This window comes from Leopardus geoffroyi, chromosome E2 (genome assembly GCF_018350155.1).
Source record: "Leopardus geoffroyi isolate Oge1 chromosome E2, O.geoffroyi_Oge1_pat1.0, whole genome shotgun sequence".
Lineage (NCBI taxonomy): Eukaryota > Metazoa > Chordata > Mammalia > Carnivora > Felidae > Leopardus > Leopardus geoffroyi.
Window position 1 is genome coordinate 3,844,121 of NC_059335.1, and position 23,514 is coordinate 3,867,634.

General features: G+C 45.1%; 1 protein-coding gene and 1 long non-coding RNA gene across 6 annotated transcripts; one reads left to right on the plus strand and one right to left on the minus strand.

Moving 5' to 3' along the window:
- Positions 1-462: 462 nt before the first annotated feature.
- On the plus strand, positions 463-8,530 carry LOC123578604 (leukocyte immunoglobulin-like receptor subfamily A member 6). 5 transcript variants are annotated; one of them, XM_045441573.1, is made up of 8 exons: positions 463-860; positions 1,065-1,100; positions 1,267-1,551; positions 1,697-1,996; positions 2,229-2,510; positions 2,810-3,109; positions 8,029-8,073; positions 8,215-8,530. In XM_045441573.1, the coding sequence occupies exons 1-8, from the start codon at positions 812-814 to the stop codon at positions 8,349-8,351; spliced, it is 1,434 nt and encodes a 477-aa protein (XP_045297529.1). In that variant the 5' UTR covers positions 463-811; the 3' UTR covers positions 8,352-8,530. The 5 variants fall into 5 exon arrangements, with proteins under 5 accessions (XP_045297529.1, XP_045297532.1, XP_045297533.1 ...); XM_045441572.1 differs by having other exon boundaries at positions 464-860; positions 8,026-8,073; XM_045441576.1 differs by lacking the exon at positions 8,029-8,073.
- Positions 8,531-21,485: 12,955 nt separating this feature from the next.
- On the minus strand, positions 21,486-23,514 carry LOC123578615. The gene is made up of 3 exons (XR_006702432.1): positions 23,436-23,514; positions 21,656-21,987; positions 21,486-21,562 (listed from the first exon to the last, which is right to left on the minus strand). It is a non-coding gene; the product is annotated as an uncharacterized LOC123578615 (long non-coding RNA).

Below are 23,514 nucleotides of genomic sequence, written 5' to 3' on the forward strand. Positions count from 1 at the left end.
CCTCCCCAGACCACACACACTGAGTTATAAACACACGTGTGTCTTCCCAGGATGTACTTGCTGAGCACATCTGAACACAGCAGACTCTTCCCAAACCTCCAAGGCCATGAAAACAACAAGGAACTCTCGCTGCCTCTCCCCACTCAATTGTGAATGTATTTGTTACAGAGATTATGTGAGTGGATCCCAAGAACCCACAACACCATGTAGAATTCAGATCAGCTCATCACGTAGTGGTCAGATTAAGGTCAGAGTGTTAACACTGCTGGCTATCAACACCATCCTCCTACAGAACATGAATCTCCAGGGCCTGGTGCCATGACTGGACATGGTAACTACTCACTAAATGTTAGTTAATTGACAGGGTGCTGGAAGGAAGGAAGAGAATTTGCATTTACGGAACTCAGGAAAGGGAAGTGTCTCACCCAGATCACACAGCCTCTGTAAGAGGCACAGGCAGAACTGGAACTGAAATTGGCCCGGCTCCCAGGTCCGGCCCACCCTCCCGGACCTTGGCTTCTGGGACCAGAGTCACTCTCTGGACTTGGGCTTGGCGGGGAACAGGCAGAGCGGCAGGGTCGCGTGAGGTCTGGTGAGACTCACATCTGGTCTGAAAGGTCGCAGGGCCTCTGCTGTCGGGCGTCCTTCAGGGAGAGCAGAGCAAGGCCCCGGAGGGGGTGTTCCCCTTCCTGTAAGGCCTCTCGTGAGGAACCCATGATGGGGACCACAGAGCCTGGGCCATGTCACACCCTGTGCATGTGTCTGTCCTGTGGACTCTGAGGACTTTTAAGCTGTCTGCACCGCTGGGACCATGGGAGGCAGCGTCAGGACCCAGACCCTCACCGTCCTTCTGTGTCTCGGTGAGCTTTCTGGACAAGAGGAGGGATGGGTGGCTCCCGCCCTGCCCCCAGGCCCTGGGCCCTGAGAGACCTCAGGACTTGGGAGGCATGTTGGGGGCAGGACTTCTGGGGGCCAGAGAGTGACCCCCGTGGTCATTGGACCTGACTGGGCCTGGAACAGCTACATGCGGGTGGGGGGACACTCTCACGGGAACTCTCTTCCAGGGCTGTGTCGGGGTCCATGGGACCAGGTACAGGCAGGTGAGTGCTCCCCAGACCTCCTGTTTCCACCCAACAACCCGCTGGGCAGCTGGGGGGCACAGAGGGTCTGGGCTGATGGTGACCAGTCCGGGAGGGGCCTTGGGGTGACAGGTGGGAAACAGGGGAGAAGGGCACCCTTGCAATTCCCCATCTGACTCCTTTCCAGGGTACCTTCCCAAACCCTCCATCAGGGCTGACCCCAGCCCCAATGTCACCAGGGGGACCCCTGTGACCATCTGGTGTCAGGCCTCTCTGCAGGCTGATGTCTACTATCTGTATAAAGAGAGGGTCTCTAAACCCACGTTCACGGAGATCTCACAGGAGTCCAGCGACAAGGCCAGTTTCTCCCTTGGATTCATAAGTCCGTACAATGCAGGGCGATACCAGTGTCAATATCACAGCAGGAACGGCTGGTCACAGCGGAGTGACCTCCTGCCCCTGGTGGTGACAGGTAAGGCAGAAGCTGGCCCCTCCCCTGGGGCCCCTCCTCCAGGTGGAAGGGAACAGAGTGTGGCCTCAGGGGACTCTCGCTCACTGTCCACACTGGGGTACGTGGGGCGATGGCCCCTTTAACACTGCCCCTCCTTCTCCCTCAGGAGTGTACAACCCACCCTCCCTCTCAGCCATCCCAGGCCCTGTGGTGGCCTCAGGAGGGAACGTGTCCCTCTCCTGTAGCTCACCACTTCCATGGCAAACCTTCCGTCTGCTGAAGGAGGGGGGAGCTGACGCGCCCCGACACCTGGAATTGAAGTTCCCTCGTGAGAAGAGGCAGGCACTGTTCCCTGTGGGCCCCGTGAGCACCTCCCATGGGGGGACCTACAGGTGCTACGTTTCTCCAGCTTCCTACCCGTATGTGTGGTCACTCCCCAGTGACCCTCTGCACCTTCAGGTCACAGGTGAGGGGCCCCTGCCCTGCCCCACCTACTTCCTGGGCCCAAATGACTGACCTAAGCCGAGTGCCCAGTGGAGCCCTGGGGGTGATAGAAAGTGGGTGGGGCACTGGCCTCCTGAAGTCAGACGACACATAGAAGCTATGGTGGAGGGGGGGTGCTCATGAGAGCCTCGCCTCAGGCCCTGGGGCCAACGTGGGGTGTGCATCCCCTGGTGCCTCTGTCCCCTCCCGTCTAGGCGCCTACAGGGAGCCCACCCTCTCAGCCCAGCTGGGCTCGCTGGTGCAGCCTGGAGACAACCTGACCCTCCAGTGTCACTCTGAGGCTGGATTTGACACATTCGCTCTGATGAAGGATGAGGGGCTCACACCTCCTATGTGTCTAGATGGGCAGCCCAGCCCCAACTTCTCCCTGGGCTGTGTGACCCCCACCCACGGGGGCCAGTACAGATGCTATGGTGGACACAACCTCTCCTCCACGTGGTCGGCCCCCAGTGTCCCCTTGGACATCTTCATCACAGGTGAGAGACCCACTCCCCATATTTCTGTCTGCTCAGGGTGTTGGGGCCATGGTCACCGCTAGGGGTGAGCGGGTCCAGGTAGAGGATAAGGAGCAGACGGTGAGATGGAGTCTAGGAACAGGGACAGAGAAAGGGACAGTGAAGGCCAAGGAAACAAAGGACACCCATCAGAGAGACAAGAGGAACTGAGACGGGGCACACAGAGTCCCAGCAGAGAGGACAGTCACCACCCAGCTCAGGGTCAAGGGTGTGTGAAGGGGGAAGCAGATCTATATAGGTCATGAATTTTCCTCCCACAGGCCAATACAGGAAACCGTCCCTCTCGGCCCAGCCGGGGCCCTCAGTGTCCTGGGGAGAGAATGTGACCCTGCAGTGTCACTCGGAAATCTGGCTCAACACCTTCTACCTGTCCAAGGAGGGGTCACCTGCTCCTCCCCAGCACATTCGTCTGCAGGACACAACTGCACCTTATCAGGTCAACTTCAACATGAGTCCTGCGACCTCAGACCATGAGGGGACCTACAGGTGCTACGCCTCATCCAGCACCTCTCCCTACCTGTTGTCACACCCCAGTGACCCCCTGGAGCTGCTGGTCTCAGGTGAGGAACACAGACTCTGTGTCCATTTTGGACCCAGACACTTGGGTCACTGCCCTGTTACGAGACAGCTTTGGGATGGGATGGGGAGGAGGAGTAACAGGGGGATCAGCCACCAGGTGATCCCTCCCCACAGGGGATGGAAAAGATGGGGAGCCCCATGCCGTCTCCATGTGTTACCGCCACAAGAGGGATGGGGCAGCACCCGGTGGTTGCAGGGAGGAGACTGAAGAGTTTAAAGGATGAGCTTTGAGCAGAGCAGTGGTGCTGAGGGAGACATGAGGACCACAACCCACAGCCTCCTTCCTGTTCCAGACAGCATTAGGAGTCTGCAGAGTGTCACCCCCATGGACAATCCTCAGATTGTCCTTAGCCTAGAGAGAATCTTCTTAGCCTAGAGGAAACACAGCCTCCCTAGTCCTAGGCTGAACTTTGCTTTTCCTCTGCACTTCGAATATTTACAGAGGGGCCGTTCCCACAGGACCTGGGGCCAGGGGAGGCGGGAAGTGAAGGGAGGGGCCTCATGTGTGCAGCAGCATTGAGCTCATTGGTGCCCACTGGGTGGTAGTCAGTGTGAGAGGAAATGCATGAGGGAGAAGAAGCCCATTTGAGTGCAGAGAAAAGAGCAGACTCCGCCTCTGTCCTTGGTGCTGATATCTAGAAACTAAGAGGATCATGGCACCTATGGAAATAGGTCCACAATATGAAGGGCAGAGTAGGGGCGTCTCTCATTTTCTGGTCAGGAGGATGGGGGTTCACTGGAAGTCATAATGCAGGTTGTGTCAGTTCAGCCACTCTTCACTGAGACATTGACAAAATCCTATTCAGATCTGAGAGTTTGTTCTCTCAGTTGTCAAAGGCAGAATCCCACCCCCAATTTAAACGACTAAATCGGTTCTGAACTTTGGTGTCAGTAAATTCGGTGGAATTCCTCTCTCTTGGGACTTCAGTAACCACTGACATTTTTTGAAAGGAAGGAGGAAAAGGCTGGATTTCTCCCCAATTTCCGTGAGCACCCGATTGTCAGCTGGATCAGGCCATCCTCCAAAACATCTTTCATAAGATTTCATGTTTCCTATTCTCTCCTCCCATCTGAGTGGTACTTGTCATTTCTTGATATTTCTGTCGTCATTTGATCAAAGGCTATCCCATATCTGTAGATCTCTATATTTTTGTTCATGTGTCCATCTGCATTTTTATTTTGTCATTTATCTTTATTTTGCATTTCTTATCAGTCTTCATACCTAGATGACAAACTGAATAATTAGAAGCAATGTGAGTTATGGTAATCCTCGCTCCTAGAAAAATGCCTGATGTGTGGTGTAGAATCCATCATTTATTTTCAAAAAGAATAAATTGATAGTCAAAGAATAAAACTGCTTTGGAAATAATACAGTCACAAATCAGGGATGATAAGGAGCTGGCTGATGTGAAGGAATGATAAGGTACCCAGACTTTCACTCCATCACACTCCTGATTCTTAGAGCAAAATGAAGCCTCAAATGTTTATTTTTTGCCTCCTAATTAGATGGAAGATGAGACGCTGGAGATGCTTCCCTCCAGGCATTGAGATTGTCATTAGCTAGTTTCAGGGACTCCCTCGACATGAGAGAAGAGATTACTTATGCATTCCTATGTCTTCTCAACCACACTCTATTTTTGACTCTCATGAGTAGTTGATACCCTCAGCCCATCACAAAACAAGCCAGACTCCAAGAAGATGAGTGAGGAGAAATTCTTGATTATGGCACTGGGCTGACAGGTTCAAATTCTGTCAATGAATGCAGGTGACACAGTGGACACGCAGGCATCCCAGCATGATTTCAGTCTGCCCTGATCACAACAATCACTTTGTCCACATTCGCTAGCCTCAAACAGCCAAGGTTACACAGCAGAGAATCTCATCTGAATGGATGACCTTTCTGAGTTCCATCAGCTCAGAGCCAGCCTTTAGGAAAGCCTGAGACAGTGACAAATGTGTGGATCTGGAGGCCTCCAAAGAGGAGAGTCTAGCCCAGGAGAGGGTGGAAAGAGCAGGGGCTTCCATACCAGGTGTCCCTGATTCTGCAGTTTCAGCGGAGATGAGAGTTAGGTGGGCTGGATGAGGCGTGGGTGAATGAGGATGATCATGAGTAGACAGAGGCCTCCTACTCACCTCCTGATGCCTCTATCTCAGAATCTGAACCGTGGTGTCAGCCTCCATGGGACACTCCCCTAGAGAAGAGCCTTCCCTCCTGTGGGCACCATTCTGATGCCCCCTGTGCAGACCTGGGGGCCTTTGTGCTACTCGGGGCACAACCGAGACCAAGTGGGGCCACACACAGCTCCCAGGAGTAATTTAGTCACCTGTTTGCTTTTTTAAAAATCTTTTTTTAAATTTGTCTATTTTGGATTTGTTTGGTTTTAAATGTTATTTACTATAATTTTTATTTTATATTTCTAAGAAGTCAATTATTTTTCAATGGAGCCCTTCTGACTTACTGATAATAATTACATCCATCACAAGAAAATTGAAATCTCGCCTCTTAATTTCCAGACTATACATATATTCTATTTGCATTAAATACCACATGATACCGATATCAACGTAAAATGTTAAGATGGATGTGAAGGTCTTTTTAAGGAAATACCTTCTTTTATCACTCAAATTATTTTCAGGCAAACACAGCAAAAATTTCTATTTTCTAAGCATAGAATTATTGACTTATCTATTTCAGTTTATTTTTCCATTACTTCAGGGGCTTATTAGGGAAAAAATAATTTTTAAACAACAAACAAGGAATTTTTATCCAGACAACTGAACATCTTATGAACAATTATATTTTCTCCTTGAATTTGGCCATGGTGAGATACACTGAAGGCTCTTGACTTGTTCTATGACATCTATCATTCAAACACTCTGATGACATATGTCATTCATTCTTTTTTTTTTTTCAATTTAATGTTTATTTATTTTTGAGAGAGAGAGACAGAGTGCAAGTGGGAGAGGGGCATGGAGAGAGGGAGACACAGAATCTGAAGCAGGCTCCAGGCTCCAAGCTATCAGCACAGAGCCTGACATAGGGCTTGAACTCACAAACTGTGAGATCATGACCTGAGCTGAAGTCGGACACTTAACTGACTGAGTTACCCAGGCACCTAATTCTTACTTTCTAAATTATATAAGCTTACTCAAAATTTTTACATGGAGATTATAAAAAGCAGTGACCTGAAATTGGTTTTTGTTTTTTGAAATCATTTTTTTTTTCATTTTTAGGTCAAAGCAGTTAAAATATAGTTGAAGGATTACCTAAATTTTTTGCTCACCCAGTTTGCTAACACCACTGATTTTCTCTTCCTTACGACTTTGAGATCAAGACTGTGATGTCTTTGGTTCTGGACATTTATATGGAGAGAAGAGAGGTTATATTTTAAGATAAAAATCAAATAATTAGTCCTCTCTCCTTGAACCCTTACAGCAGTTTCTAGAGTTCTTCATGGCAGATAAAGAGACAAACACAAGGAAAGAGTGAGATAAGTAGGAAGAAGTGAAAGAGGAGGAATTGAAGGAGGAGGAGAAGGATGGTAATAATATTGATGATGATGAATATGATGGTGGTGATTATGACAGTGGTCACAGTCATGATGATGGTGGTGTTGATAGCAATGATGATGGTGATGATGTTGAATATGATGGTGGTTATTTTGATAGTGGTCATGATGATGATGACGGTGGTGATGGTGATGATGGTGGTGATGGTGATGATGATGATGATGATAATGATGGTGATGATGTGGAATATGCTGGTAATGGTGATGAATATGATGATAATGGTGGTGGTGATGATAATGAAGGTGATGATACCAATTATGATGATGATGAAGCTGGTGATGATGATGGTGATGATGAACATGGTGGTGGTAATGACCATGATTGTAGTTATGGTGATAATGATGCTGATGATGTCAGTGATGGTGATTATGGTGATGATGGTGATGATAATGGTGATGATGGAAATTCCCTCATCTATGTTGTCACACCTGGTCCATTTCGTGTCACCAGGCCCCTACATGCCACCTCCCTGTTCTCTTCTAGACACTCATACAACCACAGACATGGCTTCATTCCTTACTGAAGAGCATGCTTAGAACTTTTTGGGGACCTGCTCTTCCCAAAGCCTGTGACTCACCTTCTCTGGTCCTCATGTGACTCCCATCAGTCTTCTCCTATTAAGGATTAAGCTGAAATGTCACCTCCAAGTGAGGCCTTCTCTGTGACACTGTTCAGAACTACCTGCATACATAGACTCACAGAGAATCACAATCCAAGGCAGAAATACCATTTAATGTCCCACTAAGTTGATAACACCATTTAGAAATTATTATGAATCTGCATATGTGTGTATATGTGTCACACTGTAAGTATACCTACCTATATGAAGAATGATTTAATGAAAGAACATCTGGATGAGGAATTTGCAAGTGAAGACTGAAAGTCTGACCTGGAGGAAGGAAGCTGCTGGAGAGAGAGTGAAAGGGAACCTGCCCCAGAGTTTCAACCTTCTGTGCACCTGAAATTCAGGTTCCCGTGAAAACCAACCCCTCATCCATGGATCCTGGGTGCTCAGTTGTTGAATAAATGCAAGCTTTTACACCTACAACTTACCTTGCATGGTCCTGCACCTAGAATGAACAGGAGAATACAGGGATTCAAGTGTTTCTGCACAGCAAAGCTCTGCTCCAAAAAGTCAGAAGAAAGTTGCAATTCACAAAACACAGGGAGACAGAAATAATCCAATGAGAACAGAGGGTATGCTTAGGGACTACATAATAGTTATATCATGAGAAGTGGGGGAGATAGAAGAACCCACAGGCCAGGGGATAAGTGTGAGATCATTCAGCTTCTCATCTTCCCCCCACTTTTTATTTGTTCCCAAAAGCAGCTGATGCCATCCTCCCATCACAGAACAAGTCAGACCCCAACAGTGGTGAGTAGGTGAACCTGTCATGGGACTGGTGTGGAATGTGAAGTCTTGTCAAGAAGAGGCGGGTGCTCTGAGTGGACATCCAGCATCAGGACAATTTTTGTCTCCCTGACCTCAGTGTCCTCTTTTTTCCTCAATTCCTAGACTCCCACTCCAAAGATTACACAGTGGAGAATCTCATCCGCATGGGCATGGCTGGCTTGATTCTGGTGGTCCTTGGGATTCTACTATTTCGGGATCACTCCAGTCAGAGGAGAATCCAAGATGAGGCCAGGAGGTAAACACAAGAGACAACAACGCCAACAGTTAGTGTGCCCGGGAATTTCTGCAATAGTATGTGGGCCCTGTGCCGTGTGAACTCCTCACTCGTCATTGTGAGGAGGAGGACTCATGGCTCATGTACAGGGAAAATGCCTAGACTGTTCTGCCATTAAACTGTGGACTCTCCTTCCCAACCGTGGTTGGGTTGTCTTGACTGGCTCTTGTCTTTCTCCTTTCGCTGAAACCAGCTTATATCCCACATTGTAGATATCACTCCACACCTCCATATACCATCACACTCTGGCACAGTTTTAGATAACCCATTTTCCTCCACTTCTAATCACCATGTACCTTGAGGTCCATGAAGAGGTCTCCATCCCTTCAGTTCAGATAATGCAGGCTGTCTTATTTTATTTTATTTTTTGAGATTATCAAATGAATTATTTATTTATTTATTTATTTATTTATTTATTTATTTATTTATTTTTAATATGGAGTTTATTGTCAAATTGGCTTCCATACAACACCCAGTGCTCATCCCAACAGGTGCCCTCCTTAATGCCCATCACCCACCCTCCCCTCCCTCCCACCCCCCATCAACCCTCAGTTTATTCTCAGTTTTTAAGAGTCTCTTATGGTTTGCCTCCCTCTCTCTCTTTTTTTTTTCCTTCCCTTCCCCCATGGTCTTCTGTTAAGTTTCTCAGGATCCACAAAAGAGAGAAAACATATGGTATCTGTATTTCTCTGTATGACTTATTTCACTTAGCATAACACTCTCCAGTTCCATCCACATTGCTACAAAAGGCCAGATTTCATTCTTTCTCATTGCCAAGTAGTATTCCATTGTATATATAAACCACAATTTCTTTATCCATTCATCAGCTGATGGACATTTAGGCTCTTTCCATAATTTGGCTATTGTTGAAAGTGCTGCTATAAACATTGGGGTACAAGTGCCCCCATGCATCAGCACTCTTGTATCCCTTGGGTAAATTCCTAGCAGTGCTATTGCTGGGTCATAGGGTAGATCTATTTTTAATTTTTTGAGGAACCTCCACACTGTTTTCCAGAGTGGCTGCACCAGTTTGCATTCCCACCAACAGTGCAAGAGGGTTCCCGTTTCTCCACATTTTCCTGATTTGTTCATTTTAGCCACTCCAACCGGCGTGAGGTGATATCTCAGTGTGGTTTTGATTTGTATTTCCCTGATGAGGAGTGATGTTGAGCATCTTTTCATGTGCCTGTTGGCCATCTGGATGTCTTCTTTCGAGAAGTGTCTATTCATGTTTTAATGCAGGCTGTTTTAAAGAATAATAAATCAGCTAAAAAGACGCAGCCTGAATGAGATAAATCCACAAAATACCCAACAACTTCTATGCATCGCTTCACTTCCATCACCTGGTCTGCACTGCCTCTGAGAAACCCACTGTGCAAAATGCTAATTTGTGGCATTGACCAGTGTCTCTGGTGTATCTTCTCCCTTCATGAGCAATAACAAAGTGCCACTGTGAGGTCCCGATGGGGAGCCATGTGCAGAACTGATGTCACAAAACAGTACAAGCCAACATAGGATCCCTTTAATGCCACTCTGCTGGCCCCAAAGTGCACTGGTGTTTCCCAGTATTTGATGTGTAATGTAACAATTGTTTCCACTTCTGTTTATGGCACAGTTTCAGTGAAATCACAAGACCGAAGCTCCAGCACATCCAGATGAGATGCAAAGACAAAAAGTATAATATCAATCATGGGAGAGGGACGTGAGCACACTACCTAATACATTACTTGTAGGATGCAAGTTACATGAAATTGAGAGACGGGATTATACTTCTCTCCTTACAGTGAGAGACACATAGCTGTGATCTCTTGTAGCTTGAACTACAAACTTTAGTAGCTGTGTACTACTGCTCTTGTAGCTGTGAACTGCAAACTTTAGAGAATATTATACATACATACCAGAATTCATTCATAAGAACACTGACAAGAGATACTCATATTAACCAAAAATCATCATCAGATTATATGCACAGGCAAGAAAAGAGGAAACACAGAAAACTTATGATCTATGTAGGATGTACAAAATTGTACATTCTATATCTGTGAAAATACACCAATAGATTGCAAATGATCGTGTATTTTTATGTTCAAACATGAGAGTGAAAATGTAAGATTATGAAAACCAGGATTATTCTATCCTCATTTAATATGATCTTATCTTATTGATGACATCTATGAAGACCTTATTTCCAAAAAACATGTATTCACAGGTACCTGGGATGAAGACTTGAATGTATCATTTGGGTGACATAATTCAATCACAAAAGCAACCCAATATACACAGGGATGAATTAAGCAGAGAAGGTGCAATATTTACATGTTAGGTTTTTTTTTTTTTTAATATGCTGAAAGAAATTTGAAAAGACCTAAGTCAATGGAATGGCATCCCAGGATCACAGCTTGGAAGAAGTGATGTGGTAAAAGTGATGATACCTACTCTCCCAGGCAAGGCTGTTTCAGCAGAAATGAAAAAGACAAATCTTTAATGCAAAGTTTGCAAAAGGGGGCACCTCAGTGGCTCGGTCGGTTCAGCGTATGACTTCTGCTCAGGTCAATATCTCACAGTTCATGAGTTGGAGCACCACATCGGGCTCACTGCTGTCAGCGTAGAGCCTGCTTCAGATTCTGTCTCCCTCTCTCTCTGCCCCTACCCTGCTTGCTCTCTCTCAAAAATAAACAAACATGTTTAAAAAACTTTGCAAAAGACTCACAATGCCCAAAATCTAGAAAAGGGTGAAGTTGGAGAACACACTTCTTGATTTCAAACTTACTAAAAACAGTGTAATCAAACAGGGTGCTATTGGCATCAACACAGATACACTGATGCATGGAACATTTTTGGAGTATGAGATATAAACCTATACATATGATAAATTGATAAGTTGACTTTTGACAAGGGTACCAAGACCAGTCAGTGAATAAAGAATAATCTCTTCCACGAATTTGTTGGGAAAACTGGATATCCACCTGCAAGAGAATGAAGCTGGATCCTTACACATTACACACAAAAATTAGCCGTAAATGGATTGATATAAGAGTTCAAGTTCTACAGTCCGACAGAAGAACATAGACTAAACTTTCATAACTTTGACTTGGCAACAGTTCCTTCGATATCACACCAAAAAGATAAGTAGTAAAAGAAACAAAACAGATCAATTGAATTTCATCAAAATTAAATATATATGTGCAGTCGAAAGTGGAAAAGACAGGGGTGCCTGGGTGGCTCAGTTGGTTGAGCGTTCGACTTTGGCTCAGGTCATGATCTCGCAGTTCATGAGTTCGAGCCCCGCATCTGGCTCTGTGCAGACAGCTAGGAGCCTGAAGTCGGCTTCGAGTTCTGTGTCTCCCTCTCTCTCTGCCCCTCCCCCACTCACATTCTGTCTTTCTCTCAAAAATGAATAAACACTAAAAAAAATTAAAGAAAGTGGAAAAGACAGCCTATAAGATAGTAAGAAATATTTACAAACCAAATATCTAACCAGAGAGTAGTATTCACAATATATAAAGAACACCTTTAACTCAACAGCAAAAACAAACAAAAAATCAACTTAAAAAATTAGTCAAGTGGCTTGAACAGACTTTTTCACAAACAGGATACACAAATGGGCAGCAAGCATATGAAAAGAGTCTCAGCTGATTCATCATTAGGAAATTCAAATAAAAGCACAATGAGATACGACTTCGCTCCCACTATATTGGCTATAATTTGGAAAAAAATACAAGTGTCATTGAGGATGTGGAGGAATCTGAACCCTCACATTTTGCTTTTGGAAATGTGAAATGGATCGGCCACTGTGGAAAACCCTTTGGCAGGTCATTAAAAAGTTAAACCCAGAATTACCATATAACCAGGAAATTTCACTTCTAGGCATAAGTTTTAGTTCTGCAACATAGATAATTCTAGAAATCCCTGTGTAACCACATGCCGGTAGCGAACAATATGTTAGTGGAACAGAAACCTGCAAAGAGAGTAGATCTCATGATAAGTGCTCTGACCACAATGAAAAACAGAAATAAAAAAGAATTGCATACAAGTCATCAAGCACACCGTTATGCATGTATGCTCACAAACGACTCACAAGAGACAAAAAGTGTCAATAATCTAAATGTCCACCAACAGATATATGGATGAACAAACAAAACGAAAATATGCATTAATTGCCTCCAATTTGTGCTTTGCACCAAGTGAAAGACAGGATTCACAGTCTGGACAAAGAGCTAATTGTCTGGGGGACAAGAGGCAGTGAGGAGGCAGGAATGACTCAGGTTTTGATGGAGAGAAGGTGCTGCTGTTACAGGAAGACAAGGTCAGAGAGAGAAAGTGTGAAAGAGAAACAAACCTACAAACCCAAGCTCAGATCCAGGGGTGGTTCCCTCTGCAAGTCAGTGAACAGTATTATAAAAGTGTTCCCCATCCTTCTTCTCTTGGGGTCACCCAGCCTGTGACAGCCCCATTGGGTCCTCCTGTCAACCGAGGCAGGTGTGGGACACCTCTCAATTCCTCACTCCCACATCTCACATGATGACAGTCCAGACAGCTCTGCCCTGGAACCCTCTTTCCATGACCCTGTCCAGCACCACAGTAAAGCACAAAGACTCAAGACATCATGTTGGAGTTACCATATCAGCTTCCTTCTGGTCCCCACTCCAGACCTCACCCCTTGATGAACTGTTTTATTCTCATGATCCCAAACATGCCTGTCTCGACCCTCCTCTGCACAAAACCCACCCACTTGTCTCCACCTTCCTCCCATGAGACCCACGTGTCTATACCTGATACTCCACGTGCTGATGACCAGGCAGGGCCTGCTTCTCCCCACAGGCAAACTCACCCCAGATCACCTCCTCCTTCCCCAGACACCACACACACTAGGTTATAATTACACATGTGTCCTCCTGGGATGTACTCACTGAGCCCATCTGAACACAGAAGACTACTTCCCAAACCTCTGAGGCCCTGAAAACAACAAAGAACTCTCGCTGCCTCTTCCCACTCAGCTATGAATGTATTTGTTACAGGGAGTGTGTGAGTGGATCCCAAGAACCCACAACACCACGTGGAATGCAGATCGGCTCATCACGCAGTGGTTAGATTAAGGTCAGAGGGTTAACACTGCTGGCTATCAACACCATCCTCCTACAGAACATGAATCTCCAGTGGTTGGTGACATGAGCAGATGTGGTAACTACTCACTAAACGTTGGTTGTTTCCCAGGATGGTGGAAAGAAGGAAGAAACTTTCCATTTACAGAACTCAGGAAAGGGAAGTGTCTCACCCAGATCACACAGCCTCTACAAGAGGCACAGGCAGAACTAGAACTGAAATTGGACCGACTCCCAGGCCCGGTTCTCCCTCCCCCATGTCGTGCTCCAGGACCAAATTCACTGTCTGGACTTGGGCTTGGTGGGGAGCAGGCAGAATTGGGGTCTTGTGAGACTCACATCTGGTTTGAAAGGTCACAGGGCCTCTGCCCTACAATTTTTAACTGAGATGGAGGTCATCAATACGGACATGAGGGTTACTTCAGAGATAGGATCCAACCACTACCCATTCGACGGTAGTGTGGGCATCCTATGGGTCTTGGTCCAAGATTGAACTGTAACTAGCATGCCTGGCCTCCTCTTGGCCCCCAGTGAGGGGATTTTGAGAAAGTTCATGATGAAAAAGTAGCTCCCCTTTCCTGTGGAATTTCTACATCAAAATTCCTCATATATGACATTCTGTGAATCTGTTCTTTCTGATCCTGTTATCCCCTCATGTGAGTAAGAAAGGATGAAAGAAGCTACAAAACAACCAGAACAACTAATTAAATGGCAGTAGTAAGTCTTCACATATCAGCAACCACTTCCAACGTAAACGGATTATCAAAAGACAGCATGACTGAGGGATAGAAATAACATCCAACTATAGGCTGCCTACGGAAGACTCACTTCAGCTTCAAGTCACAGGATGACTGAAAGGGAAAGGAGGTGCAGTGGAGTGAAAGCACAGATAATAAACGTTGTGAAAATGTAAGGTGTACAAGTGTTGATTGACTCCACCATGGCTTTAGCAAACTCCTCCCTCACATCACATAATTACCATCTCTTTATTTGTGGTGAGAATATTGAAGATCTATTCTCTAAGCAGCTTACAAGGATTTAATACAGTATTATTCCCTATAATCACTATGCTCTGCGTTACATCTCCAGAATTCATTCATCTTATAACCGGAACCTTGTACCCTTTGACCATCATCTCCCCATTTCCCCCAGCCACACTGCCCCTGCTAAACACCACTTTACTCTTCTTTGTTTCTGCTTCTAGGAGCTTCACTTTTTAAAATTCCACACGTAAGTGAAATCATACATTATTAATTTGTCTTTCTCTGTCTGATCTGTTTCACTTAGTATAATGCCCTCAAGGTCCACCCTTGTTCCTGCACATGGCAGGAATTCTTTCTTTCTCATGACTGAATAAGATAGATAGATAGATAGATAGATAGATAGATAGATAGATAGATAGATAGATAATGTACCACATCTTTTTATCCATTCATCCGTTGATGGGCATTAATGGATATGGTTGTTTCCAGGTCTCGGCTATATGTTCATGGGAGTGTAGACACCTCTTCAAGATCCTGTTTTCATTTCCTTTGGATACATACCCAAAAGTGAGATTAACAGAACATCTAGAAGTTCCATTTTTAATTTTTTTGGAAAACTCCCTATTGCTTTCCATAGTTGGCTCCACCAAGGTATATTCTCACCAACAGTGTACGGGATCTTCTTTTCTCTACATCTTCACCAGCATTGTTGTCTCTTCTCTGATAATGGCCATACTGGTGTGAGGTGATATCTCATGGCAGGTTTGATTTGCATTTCTTTGGTGATTAGCAACACCCAATGTGTTACTGACTGACGTTTCTCAAGTAGACTCCAGAACTCTCCCAGCACTGTTTATGTTCATGGGTAGCTGTCCAGTTGTTGATCTTTGCAGGGGGACAGAGTCTGTGGTCTCCACGTCACCATTTCTGTAACATCACTCTGAGCATGTATCATTTCTCCTTTTTTAAAAAAATGTTTATTTATTGGGGCGCCTGGGTGGCTCAGTCAGTTAAGCCTTCAACTTCAGCTCGGGTCATGATCTCACAGTTCTTGGGTTTGAGCTGACAGGTTTGAGCTGTGCTGACAACTCAGAGCCTGGAACCTGCTTCAGATTCTGTGTCTCCCTCTCTACCCCTCCCCTGCTCATGCTCTTTCTCTCTCTCTCTCTCTCTCTCAAAAATAAATAAACGTCAAAAAAATGTTTATTTATTTACTTTGAGAGAGACAGAAAGCCTGAACATGGAAGGAGCAGAGAGAGAGAGGAGAGAGAGAATCCCAAGGAGACCCCACACTGTCAGCACAGAGCCCCATGTGGGCCTCAAACACATGAGATCATGACCTGAACCAAAATCAACAGTTAGATGCTTAAACCACTGAGCCACCCAGGCACCCATGTATTGTCTATTGATAAATAAATTTCCTTTGCATCCACAGATTCGATCTTACAAATGTTGCATTAAGTTTCCAATTATGTATTGACTTATGCCTTACATAGTTCAAGGAGATGTGATTAGATCAATTGTAGTTCATAAGTGCTGCATCTTATATGTGAACGAATTATTTAAACAGAAAAAAATAACTTCTTTATAAAAGCATTTTTGTTTTATATTCAATTTTGGTTATAGCTAGCAGCTAATTTCACTAAATAATAATAATAGCACCACAGACCGACACACTTTATTGATTTAGAACATGTTTAATGATTTTGTTTTAGATGAGATTTATTGTGAGTACATTTGAGTCTTCTTATGGAGATGGTGATTTGATCTAATCCTTGAGGAGATGAGTTAATCTGTGGATGTATGGTAATATGTTAACACTTTTGAATTATCACTGCCACTTTACTGAAGGACTGGTTTATTATGTATTAAGATACCCTGCCTCTCATAGCTTACTTTTGACTGTCCAGCCTTCTTTTTGTTAGATGAAGATTTACATGTTTTCCAAACGAGCAAAGATAAAAAGGAGAGAAACAAGAAAACCCCAGACTCCTAAATACAGGGACAAACTGGTGGTTGCTGAAAGGGAGGTGGTGAAGGGATTAAGAACACACCCTGATGAACACTGAGTAATGGACAGAATTGTTGAATCATTATACTGGACACTTGACACTAAAGTAACTCTGTATGTTAATTCTACCTGAATTTAAAAATACAAATTTAAATTAAAAAATAAAAAATTAGCTGAAAAGAAGATTTTTTTGTTTTGTTTTCTACAATTACAGTTTGAAAGCTATACATTGTACTTTTTTTCAATATATGAAATTTATTGTCAAATTGGTTTCCATACAACACCCAGTGCTCATCCCAAAAGGTGCCCTCCTCAATACCCATCACCCACCCTCCCCTCCCTCCCACCCCCCATCAACCCTCAGTTTGTTCTCAGTTTTTAAGAGTCTCTTATGCTTTGGCTCTCTCCCACTCTAACCTCTTTTTTTTTTTTTTTCTTCCCCTCCCCCATGGGTTTCTGTTAAGTTTCTCAGGATCCACATAAGAGTGAAGACATATGGTATCTGTCTTTCTCTGTATGGCTTATTTCACTTAGCATCACACTCTTCAGTTCCGCGTTGCTACAAAGGGCCATATTTCGTTCTTTCTCATTGCCCTGTAGTACTCCATTGTGTACATAAACCACAATTTCTTTATCCATTCATCAGTTGATGGACATTTAGGCTCTTTCCATAATTTGGTTATTGTTGAGAGTGCTGCTATAAACATTGGGGTACAAGTGCCCCTATGCATCAGCACTCCTGTATCCCTTGGATAAATTCCTAGCAGTGCTATTGCTGGGTCATAGGGTAGGTCTATTTTTAATTTTCTGAGGAACCTCCACACTGCTTTCCAGAGCGGCTGCACCAATTTGCATTCCCACCAACAGTGCAAGAGGGTTCCCATTTCTCCACATCCTCTCCAGCATCTATAGTCTCCTGATTTGTTCATTTTGGCCACTCTGACTGGCATGAGGTGATATCTGAGTGTGGTTTTGATTTGTATTTCCCTGATAAGGAGCGACGTTGAACATCTTTTCATGTGCCTGTTGGCCATCCGGATGTCTTCTTTAGAGAAGTGTCTTTTCATGTTTTCTGCCCATTTCTTCACTGGGTTATTCGTTTTTCGGGTGTGGAGTTTGGTGAGCTCTTTATAGATTTTGGATACTAGCCCTTTGTCCGATGTGTCATTTGCAAATATCTTTTCCCATTCCGTTGGTTGCCTTTTAGTTTTGTTGGTTGTTTCCTTTGCTGTGCAGAAGCCTTTGATCTTCATAAGGTCCCAGTAGTTCACTTTTGCTTTTAATTCCCTTGCCTTTGGGGATGTGTCGAGTAAGAGATTGCTACAGCTGAGGTCAGAGAGGTCTTTTCCTGCTTTCTCCTCTAAGGTTTTGATGGTTTCCTGTCTCACATTCAGGTCCTTTATCCATTTTGAGTTTATTTTTGTGAATGGTGTCAGGAAGTGGTCTAGTTTCAACCTTCTGCATGTTGCTGTCCAGTTCTCCCAGCACCATTTGTTAAAGAGACTGTCTTTTTTCCATTGGATGTTCTTTCCTGCTTTGTCAAAGATGAGTTGGCCATACGTTTGTGGGTCTAGTTCTGGGGTTTCTATTCTATTCCATTGGTCTATGTGTCTGTTTTTGTACCATATACATTGTACTTCTAATTTTAGGTAGTTACATGTTATTACAGGAATTCTCATTTATAATTTTGAACAATTTTTTAATTCCTCCTCTCTTTTAGTAAAAGGACCCAAACTTTGGCTCAACTCTTAGTACTTACATTTCTCAAAAGCTCTGTCATTCTGTCTGTCTCTCTCTCACCTACACATTTCGGTATTTGGATTCAGCTAATATTTTGATTCAGCTTCCTTAAGTACAAATGTATATGTGTAAGGATATATACATGTAATTTTCCAATGTTTATATCTTTGCCATTTTCCCTCACTATCTCATATTATTTCCTTTATTTCAGATTTTTTGTTCTTCTAACTGAATTACACCATGTAGTGTTGCTTTCACTGAGTGTGAAATCAGTAAAACAGATGAGACTTTGCAGCTCTGAAATGCCTGATTTTATTTTTTTATAACCATATTTCAGTAGTACCTTAAATTCTATCTAAACACCAGAACAAAATGGCCAACAAGATTTTAAAGAAATGACTTTCTATTAGTACAAACAAGCTTTCAAAATAGGCATTACACTTATAAACTTTTTAATTATATGAGGTTGGGGAAAGATTGGATAGTATGGGAGACTTTGGAAGCCACCACAAAGATTTCCTTTGGCAGATAGTGTTCTCTCTCTTTATCCAGATACTTCATAATTTTTTTTCTTTTCAAGGAGAGGACAAAATGCACATGCTTGGAGGGGAAATCAATCTGGTGGTTGAGGAAACAACCCACAACCCCTCCTCATCTCTCTTGAAGGCACACCCTGACCTGGTGACTTTAACATGTGGGACATCAGTCCTAACAGGGCAGATGGGGTGACATGATTCCACAGAATTTACGTATTTGTCTCTGCAGATGCTTTCACTATTGGCCTCAGTAGTAATTTGGCTCAGTATACAATTCCCTACCAACACTTCATTCCTTGGGGATATTTGTCAGTAGCTTCTGGCACCCATTTTTACCTTTGGGAAATGTGGCCTGGAGGTGGCCTTTGCACTTTCCCCAGGAAGTAATTTTAGGACGTTTCTGCAGACCCAACAAGCCTCTGTTGTATATTTTTCAATTGAGGTGAAATTCACAAAGAATAACATTAACCATTTTTACAGGTACAATTCAATGTACGATTTTTAAAATCTAATTTACCCTGGATTTCTTCATTTTACTATGAAGTGTCAATATACAGGTTTTATTTTTAAATGTGCATCCACCACCATTTAAATGGTCTTTCCTCATCTTTGGAAAATACTCAAATTACTTGCCTCTTGGGCAGCTGGGAGACAGCATTCTCCGTCCTTTCTTCCTGACACAGTAGATGTGACCTTGGCCCTCTTCATTCTACTCCCAAGTACCTGAAATCTCCATTTCTGGCCTATTCTGCAGTCTGGAAAGTTTCCTCAATATTGTGTTCCAGCTTCCTGACAAACTCTTCAGGCAGGTCTTCCCCTTGGCAGAATGAAAGCTTAGAACGTATTCATTCAACTGGGTTCTTCACCATTAAAATTTCTGACTCATTTCTATCATTGCCTCTTCAAGTATCAATCATATTCTTTTCTCAAAAATGCAAGTTCCGGGGGCACCTGGGTGGCACAATAGGTTGAGTGTTCCACTTCGGCTCTGGTCATGAGCTCGTGGTTTGTGAATCTGAGCCCCGCACTTGGTTCACTGCTGTCAGCCCACAGCCCACTTCCGATTCTCTGTCCTCCTCTCTCTGCCCATCCCCCACTCTTTCCTGTTCTCTCTCTCTCAAAAATAAAGATTTTTCTTTAAAATTCAAGTTCCTCCATCATCTTTCTGATATGAAACACATACCTAATTTAAGATAAGTCTACATATTCCTGGCACTGTATGTCCATGGATATATTAGCAGAATTCTCAATGAGCATTAAGATTGACTTTGTAGCACTGTTTCTTCTCATCAAGACTCCTCTTTGCAGTATACTCCTGTTGGGAGGGCTGAATTTCCACACACCTTATTTTCCACAAAGGTTTCCTCCTACAGCTGCACTGGGAGTCATTCACGATTAGGCAGGCATGCCTGCAGTTGTTTTGCCCTGTGACATCCACCCCCACAAACTTAGTGTCCATGCATAGTTGTGTCTTGCACGCATAGTTGGGTCCAATGTAGGGCTCACACTCACAGAGGTCCACGTCTTCCTGCACTACAGTGAATTCTCTTCTGCATACATGGGGCCATGGCTCAGTGCTGACCACGGCTGGTTCTGTTGGCAAAAATATCCCAGTGCCCAACCACAAAAATGGAGAAGGGAGCAACACAGCCTCCAAACTCACCAGAGATCTGATCCCATCCTTGCCTGTGAAGACCTGGGGTTCCTCTCATGTCCACACAGAGGGGAAACATCCACACTGATGACCCCTTGTTGGTCCCAGACACCGGTGGCCACTCAGCTTTGACCTCTTGTTATCTGTTGAGGTTCCTCAATTTGGGAACTTTCTTTTCTCCTCTTCTGCACTTGGCTGTGGCTACATTTTTCAGAAATATGATAAATAGCATCTCTCGGTGTTAGGAACGAACCAGGGCTCTTGAGTGAGCCCATCCATTGTCTACCTAGACAGTGGAGTCAGACAACGCATCCTCTCATGCACCTCTTCCAAGACTCTTCATCTGGCCTGAAATTAGTGATGACTGAGCCACCCCATGAACATGACAGCACGGGCCCAACACCTGCTCTGAGCACTAGGGTTCATGACAAACCTCTCCCAAGGAGGAAACTCAGGTTCAGAGACAGGATGATATTTCTCAAAGTCACACAGTCACTAGATGATAGTTGAATCTTTTTTTTTTTTTTTTGATAGTTGAATCTTTACACAAAGGCCAGTTTTCCCTTCATATTCAGAGCACAAACCCAACCGACTGAGCCTGAAGCTGAAGGCAGGACCAGAGCAATGCGGGGATACCTGCGAACAGAAACAAGGGGCACCAGGGGGCTACGTTTCTAGCAAGATGTGTGGGCGCTGTTGCAAGAAAAGGGAAATCCATGATGAGGGCTCTTGGCAGGGAGAAAACCCACAATCAGGGACCAGGAGAAGAGTCATGTTTTCTCACCATATTCCCCCGTTTTCCTCCTTGAGCTCATCGTCACAGTGAAGCTGAACTCGGCCGGCACAGTTAGCTGTTCAATGCATGCACTGCCGTGAGGCCTGCAAAGCTGGCTGGCCGCGATGCAACACACTGCACATGCCTCTTTGTGATTTCCTGCTGGTGGGGGGAGCAAGCGAAGTCACAGGCTGCACATGCGTCCTTGGGATTTCCTGCTGGTGGGGGGAGCAAGCTACGTCACAGGCTGCGCATGCGTCTTTGGGATTTCCTGCTGGTGGAGGCAGCAAGTGAAGCTTGCGGCTTGGGATTTCCTGCTGGTGGGGGGAGCCAGCTGAGACACAGTCTGCACAACTTCCATCCCACACTCCTTTCCTGAAATATGTTTTGATAAAGGACAACTTTTACATCGTAAAAGTATGATTCCATACAGATAAAAAATAAACACAAATCAACATTTGTATTTACCTCATTGTGAATGAGGGAAGTAGGATGATGCCACCACTGTTTACACAGGACTCCAAAAAGCAGACTCATTTCAGGATGGGAATGTTGAAAGGAATTCCCCAGTGTGAGCGAAGGCTTCTTCCACCTGCTCTTGCCTCCTCCCAGCATTCTCTGTTGGGGCCTGTATTTGAGGATCCTGTACTGTTGATGATTCCTCTGTGGGGTGAGCGATTGGTGATTCTTGACCAAGAGGTGTAGCGAGCAAGATCCCCCTTCTGGCTTCACGATCCTTTTTTTGTGGGGTTTCTCTGTATTAACCTTCACACTTCTCCCAACTTGAGAGTACCTTGAGACTGTCTGATCCAAACATGAGAGTCAGTTTCAGACACATGCATACGCACATGGGAGAGATGCCCATAGCTAACAGCACGAGATTTCGTCTGTTTGAGCCCACACAGGGCGGGGTTACTCAATCTGGACCAGGGGCACGTATTACAGATTTCCATCCAAAAACATGGGGGAGGGGAGCCTCAGCTTCCAACCTTTGCCTGGAGCCCGGATATTTCCCCTGTGAAAAGACACTGGGGTCCTTCTAGGGTCCACAAGGATGGAAAAATCCCTCTCTATGATCCCTCCATGGTCCCAGGCACCAGTGGGAACTCAACTTTGTTCTCTCTTCCCTGCTGCCGTTCCAACTCCATTTTTGGAAATTTCATTTCCCGTTTCTCTGCATTTGTCCATGGCTGCGTATTTCAGAATTACTGTGAGTGGCAGTATTGGCTTTCAGAACAGACCAGGTCTCCAGTGGGTGCATCAACCAAACAGCTGACTGCAGCGTCAGACCCCCGGATCCCATCACGTCATCAGGACCCAGCCCAGGCTCATCTTGCCTGGTTTGGAAACTCACAGTGACTCTTCACTCCTGTGCACCTGGCACCAAATCCCCACAACCACCCCGGGGTTTGCAGTCCAGGACAAAATGCATCAGATGAGGAAACTGAGGCTCAGACAGAGAACATTACCACCCAAGGCCATGTTGACAGTGGATGCTCCGGGAATTTTTTTTTTTTAATTTTTTTTTTCAACGTTTATTTATTTTTGGGACAGAGAGAGACAGAGCATGAACGGGGGAGGGGCAGAGAGAGAGGGAGACACAGAATCGGAAACAGGCTCCAGGCTCCGAGCCATCAGCCCAGAGCCCGACGCGGGGCTCGAACCCACGGACCGCGAGATCGTGACCTGGCTGAAGTCGGACGCTCAACTGACTGCGCCACCCAGGCGCCCCTGCTCCGGGAATATTTTGCTGAAGATGTTTTCCTTCAAAATGTAACCTCTACCCCAAATAAATGTCCCCTAAAGTTTACAGGCAGGACCCCAGAATGGCTAAGACAGCTTTGCCCCAGGAATGAGGGGCACTGAGGAGGCAGGAGGGACTCACAGCTGTGTTCCCAGGATGGGGGGTGGACGATGACACAGGAAGATAGAGAAGACCCTGAAGGCTGAGACAGAAAGAAAGCCCCCGGCCCCAGGTGAAGAGAGGGTTTTTTTTTTTCCTTCCCTGTTTCCCTGTATTTCTCCTCTGTGTGCATGACCCTGGTGACCTTGACCTGAGCCATGCAGAAATGTCACAGCTGTGTCTGCACTGACATGAGGCCGCAGAGGAGCCGGAACCCACACCCCCTGCAGCATCTCCGGGGTCTGGGGACCCCATGGGAGGTGAGGACCCTGGGGATGTGCTGAGAATGAAGGAGAACTCATAGGGGAGGATCTGGGAGGGAAGGACGTGCCCTGGTCTCCTCACCTGGATGGGACATCTCAGGAAGCCTTGGGTCCACTTACTGCACCTTCATGGGCACCAGAGCCACCCCCTGGAAACAGGC